This window comes from Euprymna scolopes, chromosome 3 (assembly GCF_053919585.1).
Source record: "Euprymna scolopes isolate OS-2025 chromosome 3, ASM5391958v1, whole genome shotgun sequence".
Lineage (NCBI taxonomy): Eukaryota > Metazoa > Mollusca > Cephalopoda > Sepiida > Sepiolidae > Euprymna > Euprymna scolopes.
This window is the reverse complement of record NC_136484.1, coordinates 193,748,782-193,776,330: the sequence shown is the minus strand read 5'-3', so window position 1 is coordinate 193,776,330 and position 27,549 is coordinate 193,748,782. Positions and strand designations below refer to the sequence as shown.

Here is a 27,549-nt window from a genome sequence, read left to right as displayed (position 1 = left end):
TTGTCTGTCAAGCGGTCAAAGTTCAATGATTTAACCTTTGAAAACACTACCAAACTCCTCCGCCAATTTTAGGTCTAAACATTTGACATTTTAGATGTAGGTTACGTGGACATGGATCAAACTTTTTAATTTGATTTGAGCCCAAAACAATAAATGTTAAGGGATCAAAATTTGAGTCAAAGTTAAAAAATTTTTACCTCTGCAATCTCTACCAAATTACTTAGCCAACTTTTAGTCTAAACAACTGAAATTTTACATAAAGTGTATTCAGACATAGGGAAAGTTTTTAAATTGTTTTTTTGGCCAAAAATTTGGCTGCCAAGAAGTCAAAGTTTAAAAGATTTGACCTATGAGGTGTCTAGCAAACTATTCAGCCAATTTTGGGTCTAAACATTAGAAATTTTACATAAAGGCTATTCAGACATGCAGCAAGCTTTTTAATCAGTTTTGGGGCAAAAATTTGGCTGTCAAGAGGTCAAAGTTGAAAGAATTGACCTTTGCAGACCCTACCAAACTCCTCTGCCAATTTTGGGTCTAAATACTTGAAATTTTAGATGTAGGTTATCTGGACAGGAGTCAAACTTTTATATATATATATATATATATATATATATATATATATATATATATATATATATATATCAGGGCTCTATGGACAAATTTATCTTTAGTTGATCTTTGACAACTAAATATTTTCGTTTACTATCCAAATAGAAAAGTTACTAGCCAAACCCACATGATTTTTAGAATATGACATCTTCGTTCTGTGACGAGTATGTACATAATAAAGATTTTTCTGTATTTTTTTTAATAAGTGTAATTCTAAATATACAACAAATTTCATGTTGATACTTGAAGGTATAAACATTCTAATTTCTTCAGATGTTTTGTTAAACAGCCTTCTTTAAAAAAAAAAGTATATTGTTCTATTAAATTTTAATTCTTTAAATAATTTAACTTTGTTCGTTTTATATTAAAAAAAAAAAAGTTGAAAAGATATTTTTCATAGAGTAGTGAGCTTTGAAGATTGTCGGTGAAAGAAATATAATCGCCAAAAGATAATTGTTTCATTATTTCTAGTCACCACTTTGAAAAATCACTTGTAAATGTGACTGTTTCAACCGCAATATAGAGCCCTGTATCTATATTTTTATAAAGTAATAGGGTTCGTGTGTTTCTGTCTGTGTGTACAGCTCTCCATCATCAACGAAATATAAAGGAGGTAAGAGGGTAGATCTCTCCTGGTAGAGAAACATTAGAACCCATTTTAGGATGTTTCTGTTATAGGAGACATAAGAATCTATGCATAATTTCTTTATATACTAGTCTATAAACCACCCCCATATCGAATGACTTATGCTCATTTGCATATCACATTATATTAAATCTCTTTAACTAATTACCTCGACCTTATTACATATTGGAAATATTCTAATCATTTCAACTGTACTATTTACAAAATCTATTTAACATTTAATTATTTAATATATTTTCATTTAATTTTATATTCGATTTATTTCACTTTACGTATATTATCAAAACAATTCATTGGCGAGCAAAGCTTTATGTTTTGGGATTGTATTGAAAATGTAATGGAAATTTCAATTTCGTTCCGTTTTAATCTTTTATATTTTACTTGCCAATATAATTGAAAGAATACAATTTAACTATCGTAATTTTATATAAATAAACGAAAACAAATATTTTAAAATAAAACTTTATTGAAAAATAAATAATTTTATTTTTAAATGAAAAAAATCAATTTAGTAAAATAATTGTATTAAACACCCCCAGCCTTGTCAGCAAACCTGTAAACCTATAAAAGTTAACATTTCGAATGTAAACAGTGATTTTTCGATTTTGTTAGCGCTTGCCGCAATTAAAGACAATTAAAACGGAACTAACTTTATTTCCATTCTATTTTTTAAACAACCCCCAAAACATAACGCTCTCTTCCAGTTATAGCCAATTTTTTTTTTTTAATTAAATAAAACAGGTCAAAATAAACAGATAAGCGCATTTTCTTTTACATTTTTCTTACAACCATTGTCATTTAACCAACTGCAGGATATCGTTACTTTTGTAGGGTTGTTTTGAAAATGGCACGGAGATTATAATTTCGTTCCAATTTAATCTTTCTGGTCGAGCCTATTTCGAAAGCCTGTTTATCATAGATTTGAACTACAAATAATTTATTACATTTTGATTATTACTATCTTAAGACTTAAACCTTATATTTATTTCATTTTTCTATTTATATATTGAATTAGTTATTTCCAGTCTTATTTAAACTTAGTGCTTTCTTTAAACCGGATGAACCTTTTATAAAAATATGAGTTTAACGTAAAGAACACGAACAAGGTTTTATTCAACTGAATTTCTTCCAGTTTACTAACAAAATATATAAATTTAAAAGAGATATAAATAATAAAATAAAAAGGTTATGTAATTTAAAAGAAATACACGTACTCACAAAAGCAGAACTTTTTTTTACACATTTTTTTCTTTAAAACCATAACAATGAGACTAACAATTACCTAGATCTTAGTAATTATTTGTTTTAATAGAACTGTTTTAATTGTACTGTTTACTTAGTTAACCTAAGTTGGTATTACATTTATTTTACATTTACTTTTTTTTTTAATTATTACTTTTAGACTGTGACGTTTACACCCGGAAGTAATGAGTCACACGTAGGTCCTTTTGGTCAAGATCAAAGTGTAGTATCTGTTCTTCAGATGCTGCACTTCATTTTCTTGTTCTCTTTCGGTGGAGGAGAAATCCTTCACGACTGAGACAATTTTTATTTTTGTACCTTTTCTCCACGTTAAAAAACGACCCTGGTGTCTAACTCTGTCCCGTGGGGAGGCATAGTAAATAGGTACAATATAATTGTTTATAATTGTACTATTCAGAAATATTATTTATAGTTCGTCCATTTCAGTTAGTATACATTTCCTTTACGCTTAATTAATTTACAATCATTAATATCGTTAAACAATTCCGTTTAAAACCGAAATTATGCCACCCAAACGAAGTAGAAACGAAAGTGAGGAAGAAAGAATGGAAAGATTGGAAGCTAATAGACTAAGAGTTGCTGCAATTCGCTCCAATGAAAACAATTCAGATAGAGAAAGACGTCTAGAACTTAACAGGATACGTCAAAGAGAAAGGAGAGCAAGACTGTCAGATTTGGAAAGAGAAACCCAACGTGAAGCTGACAGAACTAGACATGCTGTAAGGCGGTTAAATTCATCACAAGATGAAATTCAAGAAAGGCAAAGATATGCACTGGAAAGAGAAGCAATATTACGATCGAATGAATTATATGAGGTAAGTAGACGTACACAAGGTCAGTTGAGAGTGGCTCAACGACATCAGAATGAATCGGAAACCCAACGAAGCTTTCGCCTATACCAAGGGCAACAACGAGAGGCTGCATGGAGAGAGAGTATGACTTTGCCCCAGCAATTGACAGAAAACGAGGCAGCTAGACAACGAATGACTGCTTTAAGACACCATGAAATAGAACACTGCAATAGAAAAGGATTGCTCTACAACAAAAATGACTCTCTCACTACAGCTGATATAGGAAAAATGGACAAAGTATGTCAACATTGCTCAGCTGTAAAATTTAAAGGAGAAACCCCTGGTTGTTGTTGTTCTTCTGGCAAAGTTGTGCTTGATAGCTTTCCACCACTGCCTCAGTTGCTTCAAGATTTGCTCTCCGGCAATGGTCCCATCTCTAAAGATTTTCTGCAAAATCTACGCAGTTATAACAATTGTTTTGCAATGACATCATTTGGTCACAAAATTGCGGCAGTACATGGGTGGAATCCTTCTTTTAGAATTCGAGGCCAGGTTTGCCACCAGATTGGGAGTCTTTTACCACCTGAAGATGAAACAGCAAAGTTTATTCAAGTCTACTTCTTGGATAGTCTGGAAGAGGAACTACATAATCGGGGACGTGACAGTAGACTCAATAGAGACATTCTCCAAAGTCTGACTGAATTTTTACATGAGAACAACAGCTTTATTTGTCAGCTGAAAACAACAAAGGAGAGGATTGAAGAAGAACACTTGGTAGAACATAAAGTTGTCATAAAGGAAGACCGAAGGCCGCAAGAAGAGCATCCACGGCGATTCAATGCTCCAACAACAACGTATGAGATTGGAATATTAATGGAGAATGAACCAACAGCTAACCGGGATATTGTCTTGCGTTTTAGAAATGATACATTAAAATGGATCTCCGAACTACATCCCCTCTACGATACTTTAATGTACCCGTTAATGTACCCCTATGGTTCTCCATCTTACAACATCTACATGAAGGCATCCAATGGGCGAAAAGTTACCCAACAGCAATTTTATTCGTACCATTTAATGACTCGGCCTGGAAACTATTTTCTCTGGTACCGAAGGCTATTTCAACAATGGCTGGTGGATGTGTACTGCAAGATTGAAACAGAACGTTTACAGTTCCTGAGGCGTGAGCAACAGACCCTGAGAGCTGGCAATTATAGCAACTTGAGAGATTCAATTCTTAGGGAGGATGGGAATCCAGAACAGTTTGGTCAACGAGTTGTACTTCCGGCAACTTATACAGGAGGCCCTCGATACATGTTTGAGCGTCAAAGTGATGCCATGGCATATGTTCGGCGAATGGGCCGAGCCGACCTCTTCATCATGTTCACAACAAATCCAAAGTGGACAGAAATTACAGAAAATTGTCTTCAAGGGCAAGACCCTCAGGATCGTCCAGATATTGTTGCCAGGGTTTTCAGGCAGAAGCTAAAAAAGTTACTTGAATTTATTAAAAAGGGAGGATTTGGCAGGTTGAGGGCTTTCCTGTACAGTATTGAATATCAAAAAAGAGGACTGCCGCATGCACACATCCTCACCTGGCAGGCCCCAGAGGACAAACTTCTACCAGAAAAAATGGATCTCTGCATATCTGCAGAGATCCCTGACAAAGAGGAAGATCCTGATCTTCATGCTAAAGTGATGGCACATATGGTGCATGGACCTTGTGGACCATTTAATCCAAATTGTCCATGTATGATTGACAACAAATGTTCCAAAAAATACCCAAAAGAATTTCTTCAGTGTACCAAGCAAGGCCAAGACTCTTACCCCAAGTACAGGCGAAGAAAACCAGAAGATGGAGGCCAGACTGGTACAATAAGGATGAAGAGAAATGGTCGGTATGTTAATCAAGAAATAACAAACCAGTGGATTGTTCCGTACAACAAGGTCCTCCTTCAGCAGTTCAACGCTCACATTAACGTAGAAATTTGCAGCTCGATCCAAAGCATCAAATATGTCCTCAAATACGTGAATAAAGGATGTGATCAAGCAGTGTTTGAACTACAAAGAACTGATGGAGCAGCTAACCAACAAGGCCAAGTACAAAGTCACATTGTGGATGAGATCCAGCAGTTCCAGAATGCAAGGTATGTCGGCAGTTCAGAGGCAGCCTGGAGGATATTGGAACATCCCATCCATGAACATTTCCCCCCAATTGTACAACTTTCTGTTCATCTTGAAAATGGGCAGCGTGTCATGTTCTCAGCTGATACTGCTCTGGAACGAGCCCAAGGTCCACCGCCTGCCACAACTTTGACAGCATTTTTTCAACTCTGCCATGAGGATGACTTTGCAAGGGGTCTCAAATACGTAGAAGTCCCTGAGTTTTACACTTGGAACAAATCGACAAAGAAATGGATGAGAAGAATGCGTGGGGTACAAGTTGAAGGTACTGAAAATGATGATGTATGGAAGGCACCATGCATTGGGAGAATCTACACGATTAGTCCAAAAGCAGGGGAGTGTTATTTCTTACGCCTGTTGCTCAATGAGGTTGCTGGTCCAACTTCATTTCAAAATTTGCGAGCATACAATGGTCAGGTGTTTGAAACATACAGAGCAGCGTGCCTTACTCGAGGCCTTCTAGAAAATGACCATCACTTGCATCAAGCAGTAGGAGAGGCAAGTGCCACTCAATCACCTTCAAATTTGCGAAGCCTATTTGTGATAATTTTAACAGCCTGTGAGCCAAGAAATCCTCTTGAGATCTGGATGGTTTTTCGTGATGTAATATCTGAAGACATTCTTCACAGATACAGGCAAGAAGTTAACAATCCAGAAGCAGATTTTAATGAGGACATCTACAATAAAACTCTTTGTCTAATTGAAGAAAAAGTTCTCCTTATGTGCGGTCAACCATTGGCAAGCTATGGATTACCTGCACCAATGCAAGGGAGAGATGAAAGACTCACGAGAGAGTATCAACGTGAAGTTACTTATAATCTTGAAGAACTTCCCTACAAGCAGAAAATATGCAAGAAAAACTGACCGATTCTCAAAGAGAAGTTTACAATTCATTCATGGCAATGTTGGAAGCACAAGGTGAAATGAACAAAAACATGATGTTTCTTGATGCTCCAGGTGGTACGGGCAAGACTTTTGTAATCAATTTGATCCTTGCAAAGATTAGATCCATGAGAAAGATTGTGCTTGCAACAGCATTCAGTGGCATTGCTGCTACTCTACTACAAGGTGGCCGCACTCTTCACAGCACTTTTAAAGTACCCTTGGATACTCATCGAATGGATCAGCCAGTTTGCAAAATTACTGGTAACTCAGCCTTGGCAAATGTAATTAGAGACACCTCTGCAATCATTGTAGACGAAGCCCCAATGACGCACAAGAGTGCTTATGAAGCAATTGACCGAACACTGCAAGACATCACAGGAAACAAGAATCCCATGGATGGCATTCCAACCTTATTTTGCGGTGATTTCCGTCAAATCCTCCCAGTGGTTAAAAATGGCACAAGGGCTAACATTGTCAATGCAAGTTTGAAACAATCCTATCTCTGGAGGCACGTTATAGTGAAGAGACTGACTACTAATATGAGAGCCTATATCTCTGATAACACAGCTGCAGCAGACTTCTCAAAATTGCTTCTCCAAATCGGTAATGGTCAGTTTCCTATCACTTCTTCACCTGACACAATTAAGATTCCAACTGCGCTTGGTAAATGTGTCGGTAATCAGAAGCAACTGAAAGACAAAGTGTACCCAGACCTGCAAAACAATGGAAAATCACCGGATTGGCTTGCTGAGAGGGCTATTATTTCGCCATTAAACAGCAATGTGAATCATTTGAACAATTCAATAATGGATGAATTTCCAGGAGACACAAAGCAATACAAGTCAGTTGATTCAGCTACTAATGAATATGAAGCTGTTCACTACCCTGTGGAGTTTTTAAACTCTTTGGAGATATCTGGAATGCCTCCACACATTTTAAATCTCAAAATTGGATCGCCAATCATGATTCTTCGATCCTTGGAACCGCCAAAAATAACAAACGGAACCAGATGTGTTATCACCAGATTGCACACCAATGTACTTGAGGCCACCATTTCCTGTGGTCCCTACAAAGGCGAAACCGTTCTACTGCCAAGGATCCCCTTAGTTCCATCGGACTCAGTACTTCCATTTAAATTCCGGAGACTCCAATTTCCTGTGAAGGTGTGTTTTGCAATGAGCATAAACAAAAGTCAAGGTCAGACATTTAACACCATTGGCGTAGACTTGACATCAGACTGCTTCAGTCACGGTATGTTCTACGTCTCCATCAGCCGGACAGGAAGTTCAGAAAAACTCTACATTCTGGCTCCAAATCAAAGCAGCAGAAATGTAGTTTACCATGAGGCTCTTTAGTGAAAAGTTCGAGAAATGGATATGAGGAAAAACTGACATGATCTGATTGTGGTAAGTTTTTAGTATTGAATGTGCAAGATAAAATTTAAGCAAGAGTTGAAAATGACTTCAATGAAAAATTTACTATGTAACATCAAGTAACTTTCCTTTTTGATGAAAATGTTTTGTGAAGTTCCTAATTGAATTTCAGTCACTACAAGAGGTAGTTAAAATGTTAATCACCTTATGCAATCGTTGCTCTTACAACATCAACTTACTGGAAAGGTGCCCACAGATTTTGGTACGCGAGTGCGCAACAAAGCTCCGTGCGAAGCACGGGTATCTTTGCTAGTATATATATATATATATATATATATATATATATATATATATATATATATATATGCACATAAAGTTATGAACAGTACATAGGGCCTGAGCAAAGCAGGGTTAAACTGCTAGTAAATTAACAAAAGTTAATTAGCTTAACTTTCAGTAAATAATATAAAAATGGAAACATCAAAAAACTCTACCAAAAACTGGCAAGCAGGACTAACCACATCACATTCCTATGATGCCGTGATCTTAAGCTAGTGCTATCAGGTTTAATGTTGAAACTACCAGTCAGCTCCAGACAGACACAAAGGATTGTAAAACGAGTAGGGCACGAGCTTGTCAGAGACAGAAGTCACAACAGTTGATGGAAAGACATCAATTACAGACCGAAATTTCAAATGAGCTTACCCCAATCCTAGAGAGTATATCTCAGACTGATGACAAAATCCGCATCGAAGAATACCTGGACATATCCTATAAAAAAGAATCTAAGGAGGTTAAGTCTCGCCAAATAAAGAAATTGGAAAATCTAAAAGCTAAGGATGTAAGATTCCAGGTTCACCATTCACCAATAAGAGCCATTGTCAACCAAAGTAAACGTAAAATAAATACTCACGTGGCTGTAAAGTGGGTGCTCATTTTACGTTTAATTAATATAGAAAAGTGATCCCTCCCCCCACTTGTTTAAACAATATGTGCGACCTTAAGGGCAAATGTCACATAGCCCACTACACAATTTAGGTCATTAGCTTTCCAACGAACCTTCATTTGTTAAATTCTGATCAATAGTCGCTGAAATTTCGAACTTATAAAATTGCCCCCAAAAATGGTATATCTATTATTGGCCTGGCAATGCCACAGGGGAGACAACAAAAGCAACAAAACTAAAACTTGCCTGCCAGGACACTATACATCCAAATGTAGGCTAATTAGGGCATATTTTATTGGTTTGAAAATATACGTCTTTTTTTTACCTATTGTCATAAAATTTTAACCACAAAATAGTATTATAATCTTCAAAAAGCCTGCAAATATTCATGTAGTTTCGTCCTATAGAACTAAAGATATGAGTATTTCAATATTCAATTTGGCGACGAGTATAGATATATCCATAGTGTTATGTTTGACGTTCATCTTCGTCGCCAACTGTTATGTTTGCAGGTTGAACTAAGTAACGTATAAGGCAATACAAATGAAGACTCAACAAACAACGGTAGATCAATAAGAAGTGTATTAGGAAAAGTATATTTACAGTATATTTACATAATGGTTGTCAGGTAAGAGAGTCTTGGCTGGAGAACATATCTGCTCTCGGCTCGGCATTCGGTGGCTTCTGGTTAACACACACTCAGACTAACTGAGTCTTGCTATTTATGTGTAATATTATCCACATATGTAAATGAATGGGTACCACCACAACACCCTCCTCCCAAGATTTGAAGTCACACAGATTTCAATATCTTTTTCTCTTGGGATTTAACATTAATGGTTCATTAAACTTTCTTTTTCTACCTGATCTTCGGGGCTCAGGTGTATATTGAGGCGGTTCCAAATTAAAGGATTTGTATATGATGTCCATGGTTTCCTCCTCTTCGACTACTGTTGTATAATCACTATCTTGAATGTGGCGTATTTTTATTTGGTTCAGGTGCTTTTTATGTATATTTTGTGGACCTTTAATCATGTATGTACAATCACCAATGCGTTTATCCACTACTCCACATTCCCAGTAAGAGGTGTTATTCCTGTAGCACTTGAAATATACTCAATCTCCCGAGTTATATTTCTTTCTTATCATGTGTGTAGTGTTTCGGACAATTGCCTGTCTTGGCAATAGTTTATTAAACGCCGATTTCACCTTTCTGGCAAACATTAAATCAGCTGGTGATATGTTTGACGGTGTATTAGGGTGCGGTGTTATCCTATATATTTGCAAAAATTGTTGCAAAGCTTTTTCTGTTGGTATCCCAATGGATTTTTTCAACGTTTTAACGTGTCCACGAACCTCTCCGCGAGGCCGTTTGACCTTTGATGGTATGGAGGAGTAGTGATATGCTTTACTTGGAACGTGTCACAAAATTCCTTAAAGTCTGTGGATGTGAATTGAGTTCCATTGTCAGTGACCAGTGTGTCTGGTACACCAAATCGTGCAAATAACTCGTGTAGGAATCCTATTGAGTTGTTCGTTGTTGGATTCCTGCAACGCATTACCTCAGGCCATTTGTATAACTATCTACTACAATTAAGTAGTAATTTTTTCCTACTGGACCAGCGAAGTCCATGTGGATTCTCGACCATGGGTGGTCGGTTTTCGGCCAAGGTTTGTGTACTATAGGTAGGGATTTTGCCGCTAACTGGCATCCTTTACATCTATTTATTGTTGTAGCTATGTCGATGTCAATGTTACGCCAGTATATGTAGCTTCTCATTAGAGACTTCATCCGATTTATCCCCGGATGTCCTGTGTGGAAGTCTCTCAAAATCCTCTTCTGCAACGTTTTAGGTATTACTACTCTCTCGCTGTATAATAACACATCGTTACATATGGAAAGAATTTCCTGAACCTTTTTGTCATTTATAATTTTTTCTTTTATATCATTTATGTATTCATCATTATCGGCTTCTCTTTTAATGTCCGATAATGTTACCGGTAGTTCTTTAATGATGTTTGCTACCATATTTTTCACAATTGCTGCAATCACTGATTCTTCCAAATTATGTTTCTGTGGTATCAGCCTTGAAAGTCCATCCACATGCCCAATCTTTTTTGATGCTAGATGTTGTAGCTGGAAATTGTAATTCAGTAGGATCGTACCCCAGCGCAGCAATCTATTTGCGGTGTATACAGGCAATCCTTTTTTTGATCCGTAGATTGTAACTAATGGTTTATGGTCGATTTCAAGTATACAATGTCTACCATATAAATATCGGTGGAACTTAGTCCCTGCAAAGATTATATTCAACGCTTCTTTTTCAATCTGTGAATACACCTTCTCTGCTGGAAGCAGCGTTCTCGAAGCGTGAGCTATCGGCTTTCTAGATGCATTAGGCATGATATGTTGAATGCATGCTCCTATGCCGTAGGAACTAGCGTCATTAGCGACGACTATATTTAATTTTGTGTTATAGTGAGTTAGAAATAATTCAGATGTTAGTGCGCTCTTTATTTTGTCAAAAGCGGTTTGAAATTCTTGCGTCCAGTTTCAAGGTGTGTCCTTTTTTAGCAGCTCATTTAAGGGAGCTCGCAAATTATGCATCCCTTCAAGAAAAAATTGGTAATAATTTTCGAGTCCTAAGAAACTCTGCAAAGTTGTTACGTTATTAGGTGCTGGCATGTTTTTTATTGCCGCAGATCTTTCTGGGTCTGGACGTCGCCCATGTTTATTTATTATATGTCCAAGATACTTAATTTCGCTCATACAAAAGTCGCATTTATTTTCTTTTACTTTAAACCCGAATACTTGTTTTAAATGCTCCTTATGTTCTTCTAGGGATTTGCTTCTGATAACAATGTCGTCCAGGTATGCACATGCGCACTCAATACCACTTAGCATGGTGTCCATTGCTTGCTGAAAAATGGCAGGCGCTACTTTGATGCCAAAGGGCAACCGGTTGTATTTTTACAATCCCTTATGCGTGTTGATGCATAGTATTTTTGAGCAATTCTCCTCGACCGGTATTTGTAAATACGCGTCGCTCAAGTCTATCTTGGAGAAGATATTACCACCATTCAACTTTGTGAATATTTCCTCTGGGCTTGGTAGAGGGTAATGGTAATCTTGTAATATAGAGTTTAGACCTGTCGAAAAGTCTGCACACACTCTGATTTCATCGTTCTTTTTCTTTACATATACGGTGGGGGCTGCCCAGTCGCTGTGTTCTATTTTTGATAGTATTCCTGTCTGCTCCAATCTGTCTAATTCTTTATTAATCTTTTCCAACCCAGCGAACGGAAAATTTCGCTTTTTTCTAAAAATTGGGCTGGTGTTTTCTTTAAGTTCAAACGAGGCCTTAAATTTATTGCAACAACCTAATTTAGTCATGAATACTTCAGGGAATAATTTTTTTAATTCCTCATTTATATTTTCTGTTGTTGGAGTAGTACATTCTATTTTTTTACGGAATGTATTGATTGGCTTATCCCACAGTCAAAATTTCTCAATCAAATCTATTCCAAACAGATTTTCGCTTTTTTTCAATACGAACATTTTTAATTTCTTCGTAATCCCTTTTAATTGTATCGGAAGGATAACTTCTCCTTAAAAATTTATCTCACCACCAGTTACCGTCCGAGTTGAGTTACTTGTTTTCATCATGGTTGGTTTACCCAACTTTTTCCATGTATTCAAGTTTATTATAGAAATATCGGATCCTGAATCCAGTTGTAATTTTATTGGCGTTTTAAATATTTCCACTTTTATGTATTTTCGCTGATTTTTGTCTAATTTTTCATTTGATTTTGTTTGCTGTACTCTCTTTCTAGTGAAATCTTTATATCTGCAACAATCGCTTTTGTGTCCGACTTTCTTGCAAATGTAGCATTTTTTCTTCTTATAAGGGCAATCTGATTCCCAATGTCTTTCTGCACATGTCTTACAGTTATATCCAGGGAGAGACTTGTTATATTCTTTACTATAATTATAATTATTATATTTGGAATATCTCGTTCTATTTTGACTGCTTTTATTTGTATAGTTCTTGGTTGGTGTGTAACCTTTCTTACATATGCCACTCTGGATTCTTGTATATTTTTTTTATCCTTTTTTAGTGTAATGGCCCTTTCACAATCCTCTGCTAATTTCTGAAGTGTTAAATCTTGCTCAGATTCCAGCTTAGACAACACTCATCTGCATATTTCTGCATTTTTTGTGGAAACTAACCCTTGTGCGAAGATTAGGCATTTGAAATCTTCTGTTAGTTCCGCTAGCTTAAAATTATCACAGTTTTTATTGACAACTGATGCGTATGTCAAATAATCTTGGTTGTTCATCTTCCTTAGATTCATACACAACCATCTCTTATGAAAAAGAGATATATTTGGATTAAATAATTCTTTTAGTAATTTTACAGCTTCCATGAAATCTAATTCCGTAGTTTTTTTAGGTAATATGTAATCTACGAATTTACTGTGTTCTGCTACACCCAACTTTCTAAGTAAGAGGCTCACTTTCTGGTTATTTGGCCAACTTTTGCAGTCCAGTTGAAAGACATTCTCGTATCTTGTATAGTATGCTTCAAAATTCTTTTCTTCCTCCGGCACATAATTACATGTGTTCATACTATTAAAATTAGTTGTATGGGAGAAATTAGCACTGTCGACATTTTCTCGATTATTCTTTAGTAGTTCCAGTGTTTTAGCAAAACGTTCATTTTGTCTTTCTTCATGTTCAAATTGTAATTTCTTCTGCCTTTCTTCTTGTTCAAATTGTAATTTCTTCTGCCTTTCTTCTTGTTCAAATTGTAATTTCTTCTGCCTTTCTTCTTGTTCAAATTGTAATTTCTTCTGCCTTTCTTCTTGTTCCAGTTGCCATTTCAATAATTTCTCATCTCTTCGTTCATCTCGCTCGGCTTGTGCCTGTTGCTGCGTCTGCAAAAATTGCATTAACATTCTAGATAAATCTTCCATTTTTTTTTTAGTGTATTCTAAAATATAAAATGGCTTGTGTTACAAAAAAAATTGTTCAGAGTTTTCAATAATAATAATATTGTTGCTCGAATAATATTTTCTCACTTCGCTAGCGAGTCAAGCTCATCCAACCACAAAATAAAAAAACTGAGGCGTTTACTGACCTTACCAATACGATTGACTTTTCAGTTTTAGGCACTTCCTAATAAGTAACAGCAGAACTTAAGTACAACTCTTTCCACAAGAAAATTAATTTTTCAACTCGAGTCACAATTGAAAAAAAAAATGTATGGACTACATTTAATTCTTTCTTTTGTTTTTTTTTTCTTACGTGACGTTTTACTGTCTTATATCCGTTATCCAGTGACAACTTCAGTTTAAAAAAAAAATTCTTTCCTTGATTTTAGTTTAACTGTGGTATTTTTTAATACCTAAGAGAAAAATATTTTTGGTTCACTAAAAAAGTCTTTAGTTGATGTTTTGCTAACGGAGAACAGCAATTAGGAAATCCACTGGTGAACTTTTTTTTTCGTATGTTACTTTCTTGTACGTTTGCTTTTCGTAATTTAGTAATACGAATCTGTTTGTCGTTTTACAACAAAACAAAAATTCACTTTTACAGTTTGTTGGGTTTTTTTTTTTCAAGATGCATTCCAAGAGAAACGGCGTAAATTGTCACTTTTGCCACGTTCGAGTTTTTTTTCTTCTTTTTTTTCTTTGAGACTGCAATTAGTGGTTTTGGTTTGTTTTTTGTTTTTTTCGACTAGTATTTTAGTAAATAAAATACTATTAATCGAGGTTACTTTTTTTTTTAACCTGAATGCAGTTTTTGTTCTTGGAACTTGGGAAACAACTGTTTCTTTCTTTTAGTGTTGTACTTCCGCGAGTAAAATATTTTACAGCTTTCCAATGTTTGCTGAATTACTATTTTTTCCGCTTGAGTCGAACTTCTCTTTAGCGTGAAATCCATTTTTATGACTATTTCGTTCGTCAAAACTTGTATTCCTTAGAAAGGTCAACCGTTGCATTGTACTTTTTTTTTAGTGAGCTCTTTCCATTTCTTCGTCAAACTGTTATATTTGAGTTAGCTGGCTGTTAGGTTTTTGTTGGAATTTTTTAGATGGTATGAATTGGTCTATGCCTACAATTAACCATTCGGTCAGATCTGATACTATAGAGGACACATTCTTTTTAAACATGGAATGCAGAGGTAAATCAGATATGAATGTACGGAAGCTATCCCAATAAGCCATAGAGTATCGGTATACAGTACGGTGCAGAGAGACATCTGGGGACTTATTATATTTCATTTTTATCTTAACTAATACGACGGTGTGGTCGGAGGATTCTAGAGGAGAATGAACGGAACATGAACATAGCTCAGGAGAAGTTGAGAGAAAAAGGTCTAGGAGGCTTGCATATTGACCAGTAGTATCGGGCACACGGGTGGGTTCGCAAACAATCTGAGTGAGGTCATAAGCAATGGCAAAATCATGACAAAACCTCCCCTCATCGTCTGTCTTGTTTGAATGGGTCAGCCATTCCATGTTACGGACGTTGAAGTCACCACAGATGTGGATGTTAGCCGAGGGATGTGCAGACAGGATGTGGTATCAAGGCCAGAGGTTTGAGGGAAATATATATATCTACACTTGTAGCAAAATTGAATATTGAAATGCTCATATCTTTTGTTCTATGGGACTAACATGAAAAATCTGAAGGCTTTTTGAAGATTATAATCCTATTCTATGACTCAAATTTTATGACAATTGGTAAAAAAAGAACCTATATTTTCAAACCAATAAAATATGCTCAAATTTGCCTATATCTGTATACATATAGTGCCCTGTAGGCCAGCTTTAGTTTTGTGGCTTCTGTTGTCTCCCCCTGTGGCCTTTCCAGGCCACTAATATATATGAACACTAAAATATCCAATCAATTTGGAGATATCCAAGTTGAAGGGTACCCTAGTGTAAATGCGGTATTGTGGTGACTGAGAGAATTCTAGTAAAGAGTAGAATAGACATTTGTTATCACTATATTATACGATATACCAAGGATGAATAATGACACCTAATGAAATTTTGGACTCGATTGTTTGCTGCTACGCATTTCTTCACTGACATTATTTTCAAAAAAATAAAACGCAAAACACACCTAAAAAACGTGAACTTTGTAGTCATGTTGTAATATTACATTCATTTTATCTTTTTTACGGCTTAAATAGAGAATTGTAGATAAGTTACGGAACTTTAATAATTGACTTTTAATTGCTATAAAACAATAGAATGGTCTATGAAAAAAAAAAAATAAATAAAAGGGATCTATTTGCATTAAATTTATACATGAAACTGATCTCCCACTTTAACTTTAAAAATAATTGTGGTGCGCGTTTTTCTTTATGTCTAATTTTTCAGGGAGGGTGTTCACACGTAATTGCCTACAAAGAATAGAATCTCATTTTGAGGAAAACGAAGGCCGATGTAGCTGATAATCTCCAATAATACCCTTTTTACTATGAAAAAAAAAATAGTTCATTTCATAAGTTGGTCACACATTATGATCGAAAAAAAAAATCGATCGGTACGAAATGGCCAATATTGTTTTAATTAATTTCTCCCAAAAAATCGATTTTTTTTTTTTTGCTTTATTGATCAAATATTTCATTAAGGAAAATAATGTAAATCGGTAAATTTGTGGATTAACACCTTCTTCAGTTGAATTCCGAAGGAAAAATTAAATTCTACTTTTTTAGTTTGTTTTGTTTTATGCGATTACGTTTGAACACTCTGATAATTTGGTGGAAAGAAAAATTAAATTCTACTTTTTTAGTTTGTTTTGTTTTATGCGATTACGTTTGAACACTCTGATAATTTGGTGGAAAGAAAAATTAAATTCTACTTTTTTAGTTTGTTTTGTTTTATGCGATTACGTTTGAACACTCTGATAATTTGGTGGAAAGAAAAATTAAATTCTACTTTTTTAGTTTGTTTTGTTTTATGCGATTACGTTTGAACACTCTAATAATTTGGTGGAAAGAAAAATTTTTTCAGTAATTAGTTCTGTATGTAAATTTAAGGTAAAAAAAAAAAAAAAAAAAAAATGATCACCAATTCCGGATCATTCAAACTTTTTAAGCAATTTACTACCTTTTTATCAATAACCCTAACTTACAGTGGCAAGCTCCTAACACATGCGATATGGGTTTTAAAAAATAAAATAAAAGACTCCCCCCCACACACAAAATGCATAGAATTTATCTCCCATGACAAAAAAATAAATAAAATAAAATGGTTAACTGCCCTAAAACGTTAGAATGTCCCGGAAATTGGAGACCATTTTACGTTTAATTTATATACGAAACAGATACCCGACTAAAATAATTTAGATACTTCTAACCCAAACTGTTGTTTTTGTTCTATTAGCACTAAGCCATAAACCAGTTCTTACATAATTTTTAGGTTTAGTTCAGCAAAAGTCAGTTTCGTTTAGTTCATATTGTGTAGAAGCACCTTTCTGTCAAATTTTTAAGGTTATTCAGTATTCACATGTAATCGTCTAAAAAATTAGAATCTCATTGACAAGTGTCAAGAATCGTAGCTAACCGTGACATTTTAACAATGACTTTTAACTGCCCTAAATGCAAGGATGGACCAGAATTAAGGGGGTGATTTTAACATTGAATTTATATATTAAAACTGATCACCCACTCTAACTTCTAAAATATTTTTCGCCTAGATTTTCAGGATGTTAACATGTAATTGCTTAGAAAATGATTTAACGATCTATAATAATATCGATTGATTTTAATGAAAGCAGGACAAGAAAATATGCGGAACCTCACCTGAATAACAACAACGTGTTTTGTTTCTAGGTTAAAGGTATTCAAACAAATTTACATGGTCGCGATGTTTCGGATAAATGGTCAGTTAAAACAAGAAATCCTCGCCAGAAAGTTGCTTTCCACAGAAAAAACTAGTCTTAAAATATATATATATATATATATATATATATATATATATATATATATATATATATATATATATATATATATATATATATATGGCAACCTAGTTACTCCGGTATTGAGCACTATGGAAGTAATTACTGAGAATCGATACATAATATTTTATGTAGATACATGAAATAATTTTTCCTTTATTTAACTTTAAATTGTCATCAATTATATATATATATATATATATATATATATATATATATATATATATATATATATATATATATATATATAATACAAGTATGTTATCAAATAATATATCTTTAACAAAGCAAAACTTATCATAATAAGAAAAGATCCACGCTATTAAGAGGAGCAAATATCATAAATAAAAGATAAGGAATAAAAGTTATAACTTTATATCATCACAACAATAAGGCAAAATTAATGGGAAATTTAGAAAAAAAAAACTCTTTAGGCCATGGCATTTCGAAGCTAAATGCTTATCATCAAAAAAGGGGAAGGGCCAGAATTATACAATATCGATAAAAACTAGCCTAAAGTGTAGTATCTGTTCTTCCGATGCTGCACTTCAATTTCCTGTTCTCTGTCAGTGGAGGAGAAATCCTTCACGACTGAGACAATTTTTATTTTTGTTCCTTTTCTCCACGTTAAAAAACGACCCTGGTGTCTAACTCTGTCCCGTGGGGAGGCATTGTAAATAGGAACATTTAGATATGAAATGAGAATGAAAGTATAAGAAATAATTAAGAAATAAAAAATAAAAAAATAGGTACAATATATCAGAATCGGAAGCATAAAGAGGTTTCTTTTTCCTCTTTCACTTTTCCATTATATTTTGATGATATGATTTTTATATCACTTTTATTTCTCATTTTTCATTTAATATACGTGTGTGTGTGTGTGTGTGTGTGTGTGAAATGAAAGAAAAAAAGGTGATTGTTAAACTATAGTCGACAAATCGATTTTTTTTTTTTAAATATCGTTTTAAGCAAAAACAATATTACGTACTTGTCATGTAGAAAATAGTAATATATCCAAAAATTACGAAAATTCATCGAACAGAAGAATCAACTGCTAATATGTTTTAGTAATAAAAAAGGGTGCTAATGCACTTACTGATCCGCGCTATTTTTTAAATCGTATTTCCAATTTAATTAAAGTTTTATATGTATTTTTATTCAATTGTAAGGTTAAAGTATAGAATAGGTACAAAACACCCTCCTCTCCCCATGCTAAGAATGGCAATAACGTTATTATTTTAGCACGGATCAATAAGTGCATGAGACAACAAATATTGCAGCCAGGACACAAGTAACCTAAAATATTCGTTCCGAGTTATGTCCCCTGTGTATAGCCTCCTACTGCCTACTTTATAACGCATAAGAAAATGCGATTTTACCCAATTTCCCGTAAAAATTACTTTTAACTAGAAATAAATTTCTACTCGATTTTTCGTAATTTTTTGAATATATTACTCTTTTCGGCATGACAATTAAGTATGTAATACTGTTTTTGCTTAAACCCTATATCGATCTGTCGACTGTATCTGAATAAGCGCCGAAAAACTTGTCGATGGGATCTTCAGCTGAAATATAAACATTGATTATTATTATTATTTTAAATTTATTTATTTATGCTTTTTTTTTTTTTTTTTTTTTTTTTTTGGCAACAACAAAAAATAATAATTCGTAATAGTCCCACCTGTTTGACACGGATCCATTTGCCTTGGTTGTTGGCGAATTCGTGTCCACCGGCGATCACCCTCGAGATGAGCACACCTTTCATGGGTGAACATTCTATGGGTTGTGTGTTGAGATCTGGTTTCGGGTACATCTCCACGGTGCCAGCTGTGCATTTGTACTCGACCCGGTCGGGGACATAACAGATCGACTCGGGTAGGGGCCGGGCCTGTTTTAGACACGAGATACATTGGTGCAAACAACGAATGCGGCCAAGACGACGGCTGATATCGTTCGCAAACGCCATCCTGAAAGATAGCACGACCAGACAAACCACACGAGCAGATCATGCAGTTGGGTTTCTTTTCAATTTTTTTAAAGAAATATAGTCTATGAGTTCGGGTGGAATGGAGTTAAAACAGTCGAAGAAATGAGACACACACGAGCCGGAAACTCGCTCGAGTTGGACGGAGAGAAGAATGGAGATAGTTTAAGGAGGACGGCGATGAGAAAAAACAACAACAGGAGAGAAGTTATTCACACTCAGTAATTAAAGTTTTTTTTTCTGTTCCCCCCCCCCCTGTTCTTGTAAAGCTAGACTTTTTTGAAACTTTCGTATTTTTTTAGTTTCCCATTCAGGAAACTTTTTTACGTAATTTCCTGCTGAATAAATAAATAAATAAACTGCAGAAAAAAATCTTTATGGTGTACATACCCGTCACAGAACAAAGATGTCATATCCCAAAAATCACGTAAATTGATCAAGTAGTTTCTTTAAAGATAGAAAATCGTTTTGGTTTTTTTACGGTGTTTAGCGGTTTTAATAGTAAAATATAGCCATGGCTGATTGGAATCTCGTTAGTTCGAATTGAGTTGTCGGTACTCCTTGGGCGTTGAGTTTCATGGCGATCAGCATGTAACGTTTTTTATTTACTAATTAAACTTAAGTAACTAAACGATTATTTGTCACATTATTTATTTATTTTGAAAAAAGTTTTACTCTTTATGAATATTAAAAAAAAAAAGTTACTAAACATTTATTAATGTCTCACTTTTACAGACATTTGTTTTTAAATTGCTTTTTAAATGACGACTTTTATCGACTTTTTTTTTTAATAGCATTTGCGGATGGGTAAAAAAACGAAAAAAAATAACTAAATCATTTACTGACAATTTCTCAGTATCTTGACTTCTTTGATAACATTTATTTGCTAAAACTATTTGTAAAAGTGAGAAATTATCAGTAAATGGTTTAGTTATTTTTTGTTTTTTATCCATCCGCAAATGCTATTAAAAAAAGTCGATAAAAGTCGTCATTTAAAAAGAAATTAAAAAACAAATGTCTGTAAAAGTGAGATATCATTAATAAATGTTTAGTAACTTTTTTCTTTTAATATTCATAAAGAGTAAAACTTTTTTTCCAAAATAAATAAATAATGTGACAAATAATCGTTTAGTTACTACGACAACGTCAGTAAATAAAAAATGTTACGTGCGCATGCGCCAGGAAGGGAGCAACGCTTGTTTTTTGTGCTGGTCGCCATGGAACTCAACGCCCAAGGAGTACTGAGTTGTCTCCTTTTTATCTAAAATACATGGCGGACCAAAACATAGCCTCGCGTTTAGTCATAAAATTTGATTTTCTTAGTTAAAAAAATTACTTGATCAATTTAAGTAATTTTTGGAATATGACATTTTCATTCGGTGACGAGTTGTTGTACTTGTACACCATAAAGTTTTTTTTTTAAGATTTTTCTTTATTTTTATTATGAAGATAGCTTTAATTTTAAATAAGCACTATTTCGTTTATTTGATTATTTTATTCTACAATATATTTTTTCAACGCAAGAAAACAAGTTATATTTATTTTCATTAAATAAAACATTGTTTCAAACTAAGGAAGGGAAATCGAGGAAATAAGGTGAAATTTCCAATATTCGCTTCAAAGTTGGATTTTTATTTACAGACTTCATTTCGAATTTTATACCAACCGAAAAAAAAATTATGTAAAACAAAAAAATACAAATGAAGAAGAAGAAGAAGAAGAAGAAGAAGAAGAAGAAGAAGAAGAAGAAGAAGAAGAAGAAGAAGAAGAAGAAGAAGATGAAAAAAAATAAAAATAAAAATAAAAAAAAACGAATGTAATAATAAATTATAATTTTAAACTAACACAAGACAAACATCAAGTTTACCACCTTCAACTTTCTGCAAATGTTCACCTATCTATTAAATTTGATACTGTTCTTTGCAATATAAACACAGACAGATAAAATATTGCTCTACTTTCTGCATATTGCAGTCCAAGTTCTACAGATGCCAATGACCAAAGTCTCCCTAATGCCATGAAAGCTGTCTCCAAATGCTAGAGAGACGCTCATATTGAGGGATTTTAATGTACCGACTATGCACTTCTAATGACATGTTTGATAAATCACTTTTGGACATGATGGAGGAATATTAGCATGTTACAAAATCTATAAGAGTCGGAATTGGCCAAAGATCGTTGGTGCTTGACCTTCTCTTTACCTATTACCTTAGTTCCTTTTCTTCTCTGCAAATTTTGCCTTCAATTGGCAAGACTTGCAGTTCTCAGTTTTTGTATGCACTTTTCATTTGCACCGGTACAGCACTGTCTTTTTCTCTGACACTGTAATTCACACCATCTTTTAACTTTATTGCGTTTTCTCAGCTTCCAATAATACATCACACCTCAACATAGCACGTGTGCACAGCTCACCTTCCTCAAGAAAATATAAACGCTCTCGCTCTTAAAATGGCTTGCTTATCTACAGACCAAGATCGTCTAATCTGCATATTATCATGCTGCGTGTGTAATAATGAGACCTGGAACACGTGTGTCTTGTTAAGAAAGGAACTGAATTAAGAATGGCTTCCCGCTTTATTAAAAGATTGCTATGCGCATGTACGCGAGCCATTTCTAGTCTCACACAAAAACATGTGTTCACATTTCAAGCTATATTGCTTGTCATATACATACGCGCACACAAGCATACACGCCCACGTCCACACACGTACATATATTCATGTTCGCGTACATACACTCACATTCACATGAATATACACACACGCTAACGTACACACATGTACTCACATATGCGCACACTTAAGCACACACGGACGACGTCACTTCCCCTTCCAAAGGAAATCCACACATGCGCAAAAGACACACCAGAAACACCTATAAAAGGAAGAGACAAGCTGTTTCCAACCCTTTCTTTTCAGACCAGCTTCCTAGCTGGGCGGTCTACAGACCGACAGCGTGCCTTTTCGGCATGCGCGTGCACGCGCGTACCTCACACCACTTGCTACTATGTGGGACAAAAAGCTATCAGACCGTACGTACTCTTTATACATTCTTCCTCTCTCTATAGATACAACTTGTCCCTGAGAACACCACCGCGTAGCTGACGGCTAACATGGTGCACAGTTTAACTGATTATGCCGTAATGAATGATAAAAGATATACGGTCAGTTAAAAAAAAACAACAACATAGGGTCCTTTCATTGAACAGTGAAAAAAAATACATATATATATATACGCAACCGTAAAAAAAGACACATTAAAATTATATTAAATTAAAATTATTATATGCTAAATTAAGAGAAATAAGAAAAAAAAAACAGATAGTTCGATCGACATACAGATAACGAATTGTTGATTTTACATATGAGAACACAGAAAAAAATGCTCTCGTAATATTATAAGAAAAATCTTTTATCTCGTATGAGTCATGTGCTTATGGAAACGCGTTATAGCGTGACGAGAGATATCGTGATCTCTGCATGATCCTAAGATGCGAGATGGAGGCAATGGGGTCACAGAGAGTTGTTGACCTTCGAGGGCACAAGGATTTGTGCCACATGGTATTATTTGTAGATGTAATTTTATTTATGATTTATTGAATGATGGTATGACAGTTCCTTTGCCAGTCGGGTGAGCTTAGGATTCCCTTAGAAAAAGTGGGTAGTAAAAAAATGTATGTCTCCGTCATACATTTTTATAAATAATGGTGGCAGGAATGTTAAGGAATAGAGAGAGGGGGAGAGAGAGAGAGAGAGAGAGAGGGGAAGAGGTGAGTTATAGTGTAGACACGTTGACCGCAGATCAGCTGATTGGATTGCGTGCGAGTCATGTGATCAGGTTAGCTGAATCGTTGACATTTGATTTGTACTCAGAAGACAGCGAACGGCTTCCCGTTGTCTCCTCCTCTTCACTGGGGGGGGGGGGGACGAACGCTGACGTGTGTAGAAGAAGAACCCACACAGGCCGATTTCACTTTCCACCTTCTGCAGGACATCTGGGAAAAGTGAAATAAACTATAGAACTAATTCCTTGTCTTGGAGTGATTGAATCTTCATCCAAAAACAGGTATCAAGTCTCCCTCCAGGACGAGAAATTCCAGATGGTCCAACATCGAAGAAGCAGAGGTAGGTTCTGAAAATACATGTCACTCACACACGATTCCCTTTATGATACAACATAAATATATAATATAACACGTCATCTCTTCTAATCCATTATTAGAGATGACACAACAAACACTCAACACTTTATTATAGAGCAACAACGTAACACTGATGTCAACCCTCTATCTTTTTCTGTGTCTACACGCTGGACTATCGTTCCCATTTTCCACTACATCACTCACTTCTCTTTCCACGCGCGTAGTCGTCAACGGCTGAATGAACACGTGTACACCCAAGACTTTCATTTCTCAACAGAAAATAAATGACGTTTATTTTATTCCAGCATTTGAGTTCTTTGTTTCCTTCATCCAATTCGTTTCATTATTTTTTCTTGTAGCGAGTTAGGGTATTTATATCCTGGTCCGCAACACATGCGTGAGTGCATACAAAAGTTAGATCAGGAAACCAGGACAAAAGAGTCTATATAAAAGTTGCTGAAACGAAAGAGCAGTGATATCATTACACATATGATCGTCGAGATTTCAGTGTTGGTTCATGTGATCATTGAAGATAAAATCACTTGGCCATTACCATTTTGGTTTCTTCTATTATTCAGTGGAAAGGTGCGTGGAGCTGATGCACAAAGACACTTTTGTGCACTTTGTATGTAATAGCCGACGAGTCAACATCCGGTTTATTATTTTTATTCATAGATCACTGTTAGACCTCTTCTCCATATCTAATATGTGATAGAGTTCAAATACTGGCTATTCGAATAGTGCAAAGTCTATCAGATCTGCCCTATGAAAACCAACACAAGAAATTTAAACTTTTCTCTCTTTGGTGTCAACAATTATGCAGTGACCTCATTTTGGCTTACAATCACATCAATGGTCATTTTGATATACCTCAATAACTATGATTCACTTCTGCACCATTGATTTCGCTTAAACTGGTCACTTCCTCAATCAAAATCTCTAGAACTTAAAATAGACTCAACAACACAATTCAAGATTGAAGAGGTGAATTTGCTGGTTTACTGTGGCCTCTTCTGTGTAAATGTCTACAACCTTTTTCCTACATGATAATTAATTGTTTTATTTTTACCAAATAAATTGAATTGAAACAAAAAATATATTTATTGACAATTGCTCACTTTTTCAGTTTGGCAATAAATTGTGTCAATTAAAATAGTTTCAGATTTGCAGGGGCCAGTTATCTGGGTGATCACTCTTACAAATAAGAAATTAGACACAGGCAAAAATACATCACTGGAAGTAAAAAGGCTGGAAAGGACAGGAATGGTATCACTGAAACAGGACTTCAGAAAGGGCATCTCACATGATTTACTCTGGATGTCCTTGAGGTATAATAAAATGTCTCTGTTCAATCCATGTAGATGTGATCTTGAACTAGATCTTCAGAAAATTGGAAAAAGGGGATCAACATTGACTAGCCTTGGAATGGGAGCTAAATGTCAACGGGCACTGGAACTGGAGCTGCTGGAGTTGGAGATCAGATGCTGGAACAAAGAGTATGAAAAGCAGAGGCTGGTGAAAGGAACGGGGGTTGTACAGGAGTTGGAGCTGGAGAAAGTGTGTCATAATGTCTGATAAATGTCTGTAGGGCAAAGTGTGATTGACAGTGACAGACGAGATGGCATCAGGCATCAAGATTAGCGGACGTTTCTGTCACATGACTTCAGACATGCAAACATCCCGTTTTACTAGTAATGTTGAATTATCGGCACGACAAGGGATAAAATATTCATAAACATCTGTGTTTTATTACTCAGAGCACCTGATAACACTGGAAACAATGAATCAGTTGCATTTATTTATTTTTCGACTGTAAAAGTTCCAGTAAGAAATGTTAAAAGTATTAAATAAGTGTATAAATTTATTTTTTGACGACAGTGTGAAAGAGCTAATGCATTATGTGTATGTGTGTGTTAGTTTCAGAGTATATATACTTATGACTGTGTGTGTGTGTGTGTGTGTGTGTGTGTGTGTGTGTGTGTGTGTGTGTGTGTGTGTGCGTTAACTAACCATGCGGGGTGGCAGAAATACCTGGATTAGGACCCAGGCGCGGAGCAAACCCTCTCAGTGCTGACAGACCCAGTAGATCTTCCCAGGTCATCCGTCTAGGAGAAGGAAAACTCTGAAGCTAAACCTAAAAGGAGGGAGGCCCCTCCATGCTTGGATGACTCAAACAAATTACCGGTTTGCAAATCTAAACTGCTTAAGGAGTAGATAAGCTCTGTCTATCGCCCGGCTTCCATACTCCTTCTTTGCCTATTAGTTAAGCGCAGAGACGCTATCACAGTGATTTGACAGAAACACACAGTGGTAGATCTTGTTTCTTGTCTAGGGCAATGAACGCCATTTTCCCCACTCCTGACACATCCCACCCCTCAAAACTGGGCACTTGGGAGTGCTTGAGTACAATATATGCCTCTGCAATTAGATTGGGTTACCTTCTTCTGATGGGTTGAGGGTACTGGATTGACAGTTCCTGGCTGCTGTTTCCAACTGGTAGTACAGGTGCCCTAACTCTTTTGTAGCGCTTAGAGCGGCTGCTCCATCAACAGTTGTATAATATTGGGATGTTCGTAGTGCTATGTGATGCATGGAAAGGGACCCTGCACTCATCCCCGGTGAGCTTTCCTGAGGCAACAATCCTAGTTGAAGAAAGGTCAGCTGTGGTCTACTTGTGTTGCATGTGTGATACTCTGATTAACCTCCTGTTCAGCTCCCCCTTATCTAAACTGAAACTCTTTAAAAAATATGATGACAATACAATCTAAAAATAAGCTTAAACCAGGCTTACGGTCAAACAAATCCAACTTGCCTCCTCCCTTGAGGCTTGCATTCACGAACATCCGTGGGCTTAGAACTAATTTAGCTGATGTTGAAGCATTTCTTCTAACAAATACCCCGGATATCTTTGTTAGGAGAAATGCTTCAACATCAGCTAAATTAGTTCTAAGCCCACGGATGTTCGTGAATGCATATACCCCGGATATCTTAGCACTGAGTGAGACTAACCTACACTCCTCCATCCCCTCTAACTACTTTAACATGCCTGGATATCTCCCACTCTGCCGTAAGGACTCTGACAGACATATGCCGGACTTGGAGTTTACATTTGTAATACCCTTCCCTTGACTAGAGAAACAAACCTAGAATCGGTCGATCAAGCCTTTATGTGCTTTAGACTTAACATGCAACACAACATTAGCTACTTTTATTTTCTCTACCGCTCTCCCTCGATCCAGGACTGCACCATAATAAACAAAGTCTCTGACAGCATAGACACAGCACTCTCCCTTGACACTAGCACATAAGTACATGTATTTGGTGACTTTAATGTCCACCACAAAAACTGGCTTGGATTCTCTACTTACACAGACACAGCAGGCAGCACAACACATAGCTTCTCTATATCTCACTCCCTATCACAAATGGTTACGTTCCCAACCTGTTTCCCTGATCAGCAAGAGCAACACGCATCAATTCTAGACCTGTTTTTGACCACAGTTCCCGATGATTGTATAACAAATGCTGACAGCCCACTTGGCAACGCTGATCATGCAGTGATAATGGTTCAAATCGCCCTAAACTCTAGAGCCAAAACTGAAGAGCCAGTGCTCAAAACAACAAGATATTATAAAAAGGCTGACTGGGAAGCCATCAGGGATCTTATCAGAGATGCCCCATGGGAAAATATTTTTTCTCTTCCTGCTGAAGAGTGCGCAAATGAGACCACTGAATGGTTCAAAACTGC

The 27,549-nt window shown here is 35.6% G+C and overlaps 1 protein-coding gene across 2 annotated transcripts in view; it reads right to left on the bottom strand.

Annotated features, from left to right (window-relative positions):
* Positions 1–20,821, bottom strand: part of LOC145260444 (E3 ubiquitin-protein ligase HECTD3-like) — a 140,079-nt gene extending 119,258 nt beyond the window's left edge. Inside the window, exon 1 of one of the 2 annotated variants that reach the window (XM_080118502.1) lies at positions 20,051–20,821. Coding sequence is in view for 1 of the 2 variants with exons in the window: in XM_080118493.1 (XP_079974619.1) it covers positions 19,358–19,642 (285 nt within the window). In the remaining variant the exon portion in view is untranslated. Of the gene's footprint in view, positions 1–19,357; positions 19,934–20,050 lie in introns of those variants that run through there. The other variant, XM_080118493.1, reaches the window with a different exon arrangement.
* Positions 20,822–27,549: the final 6,728 nt, after the last annotated feature.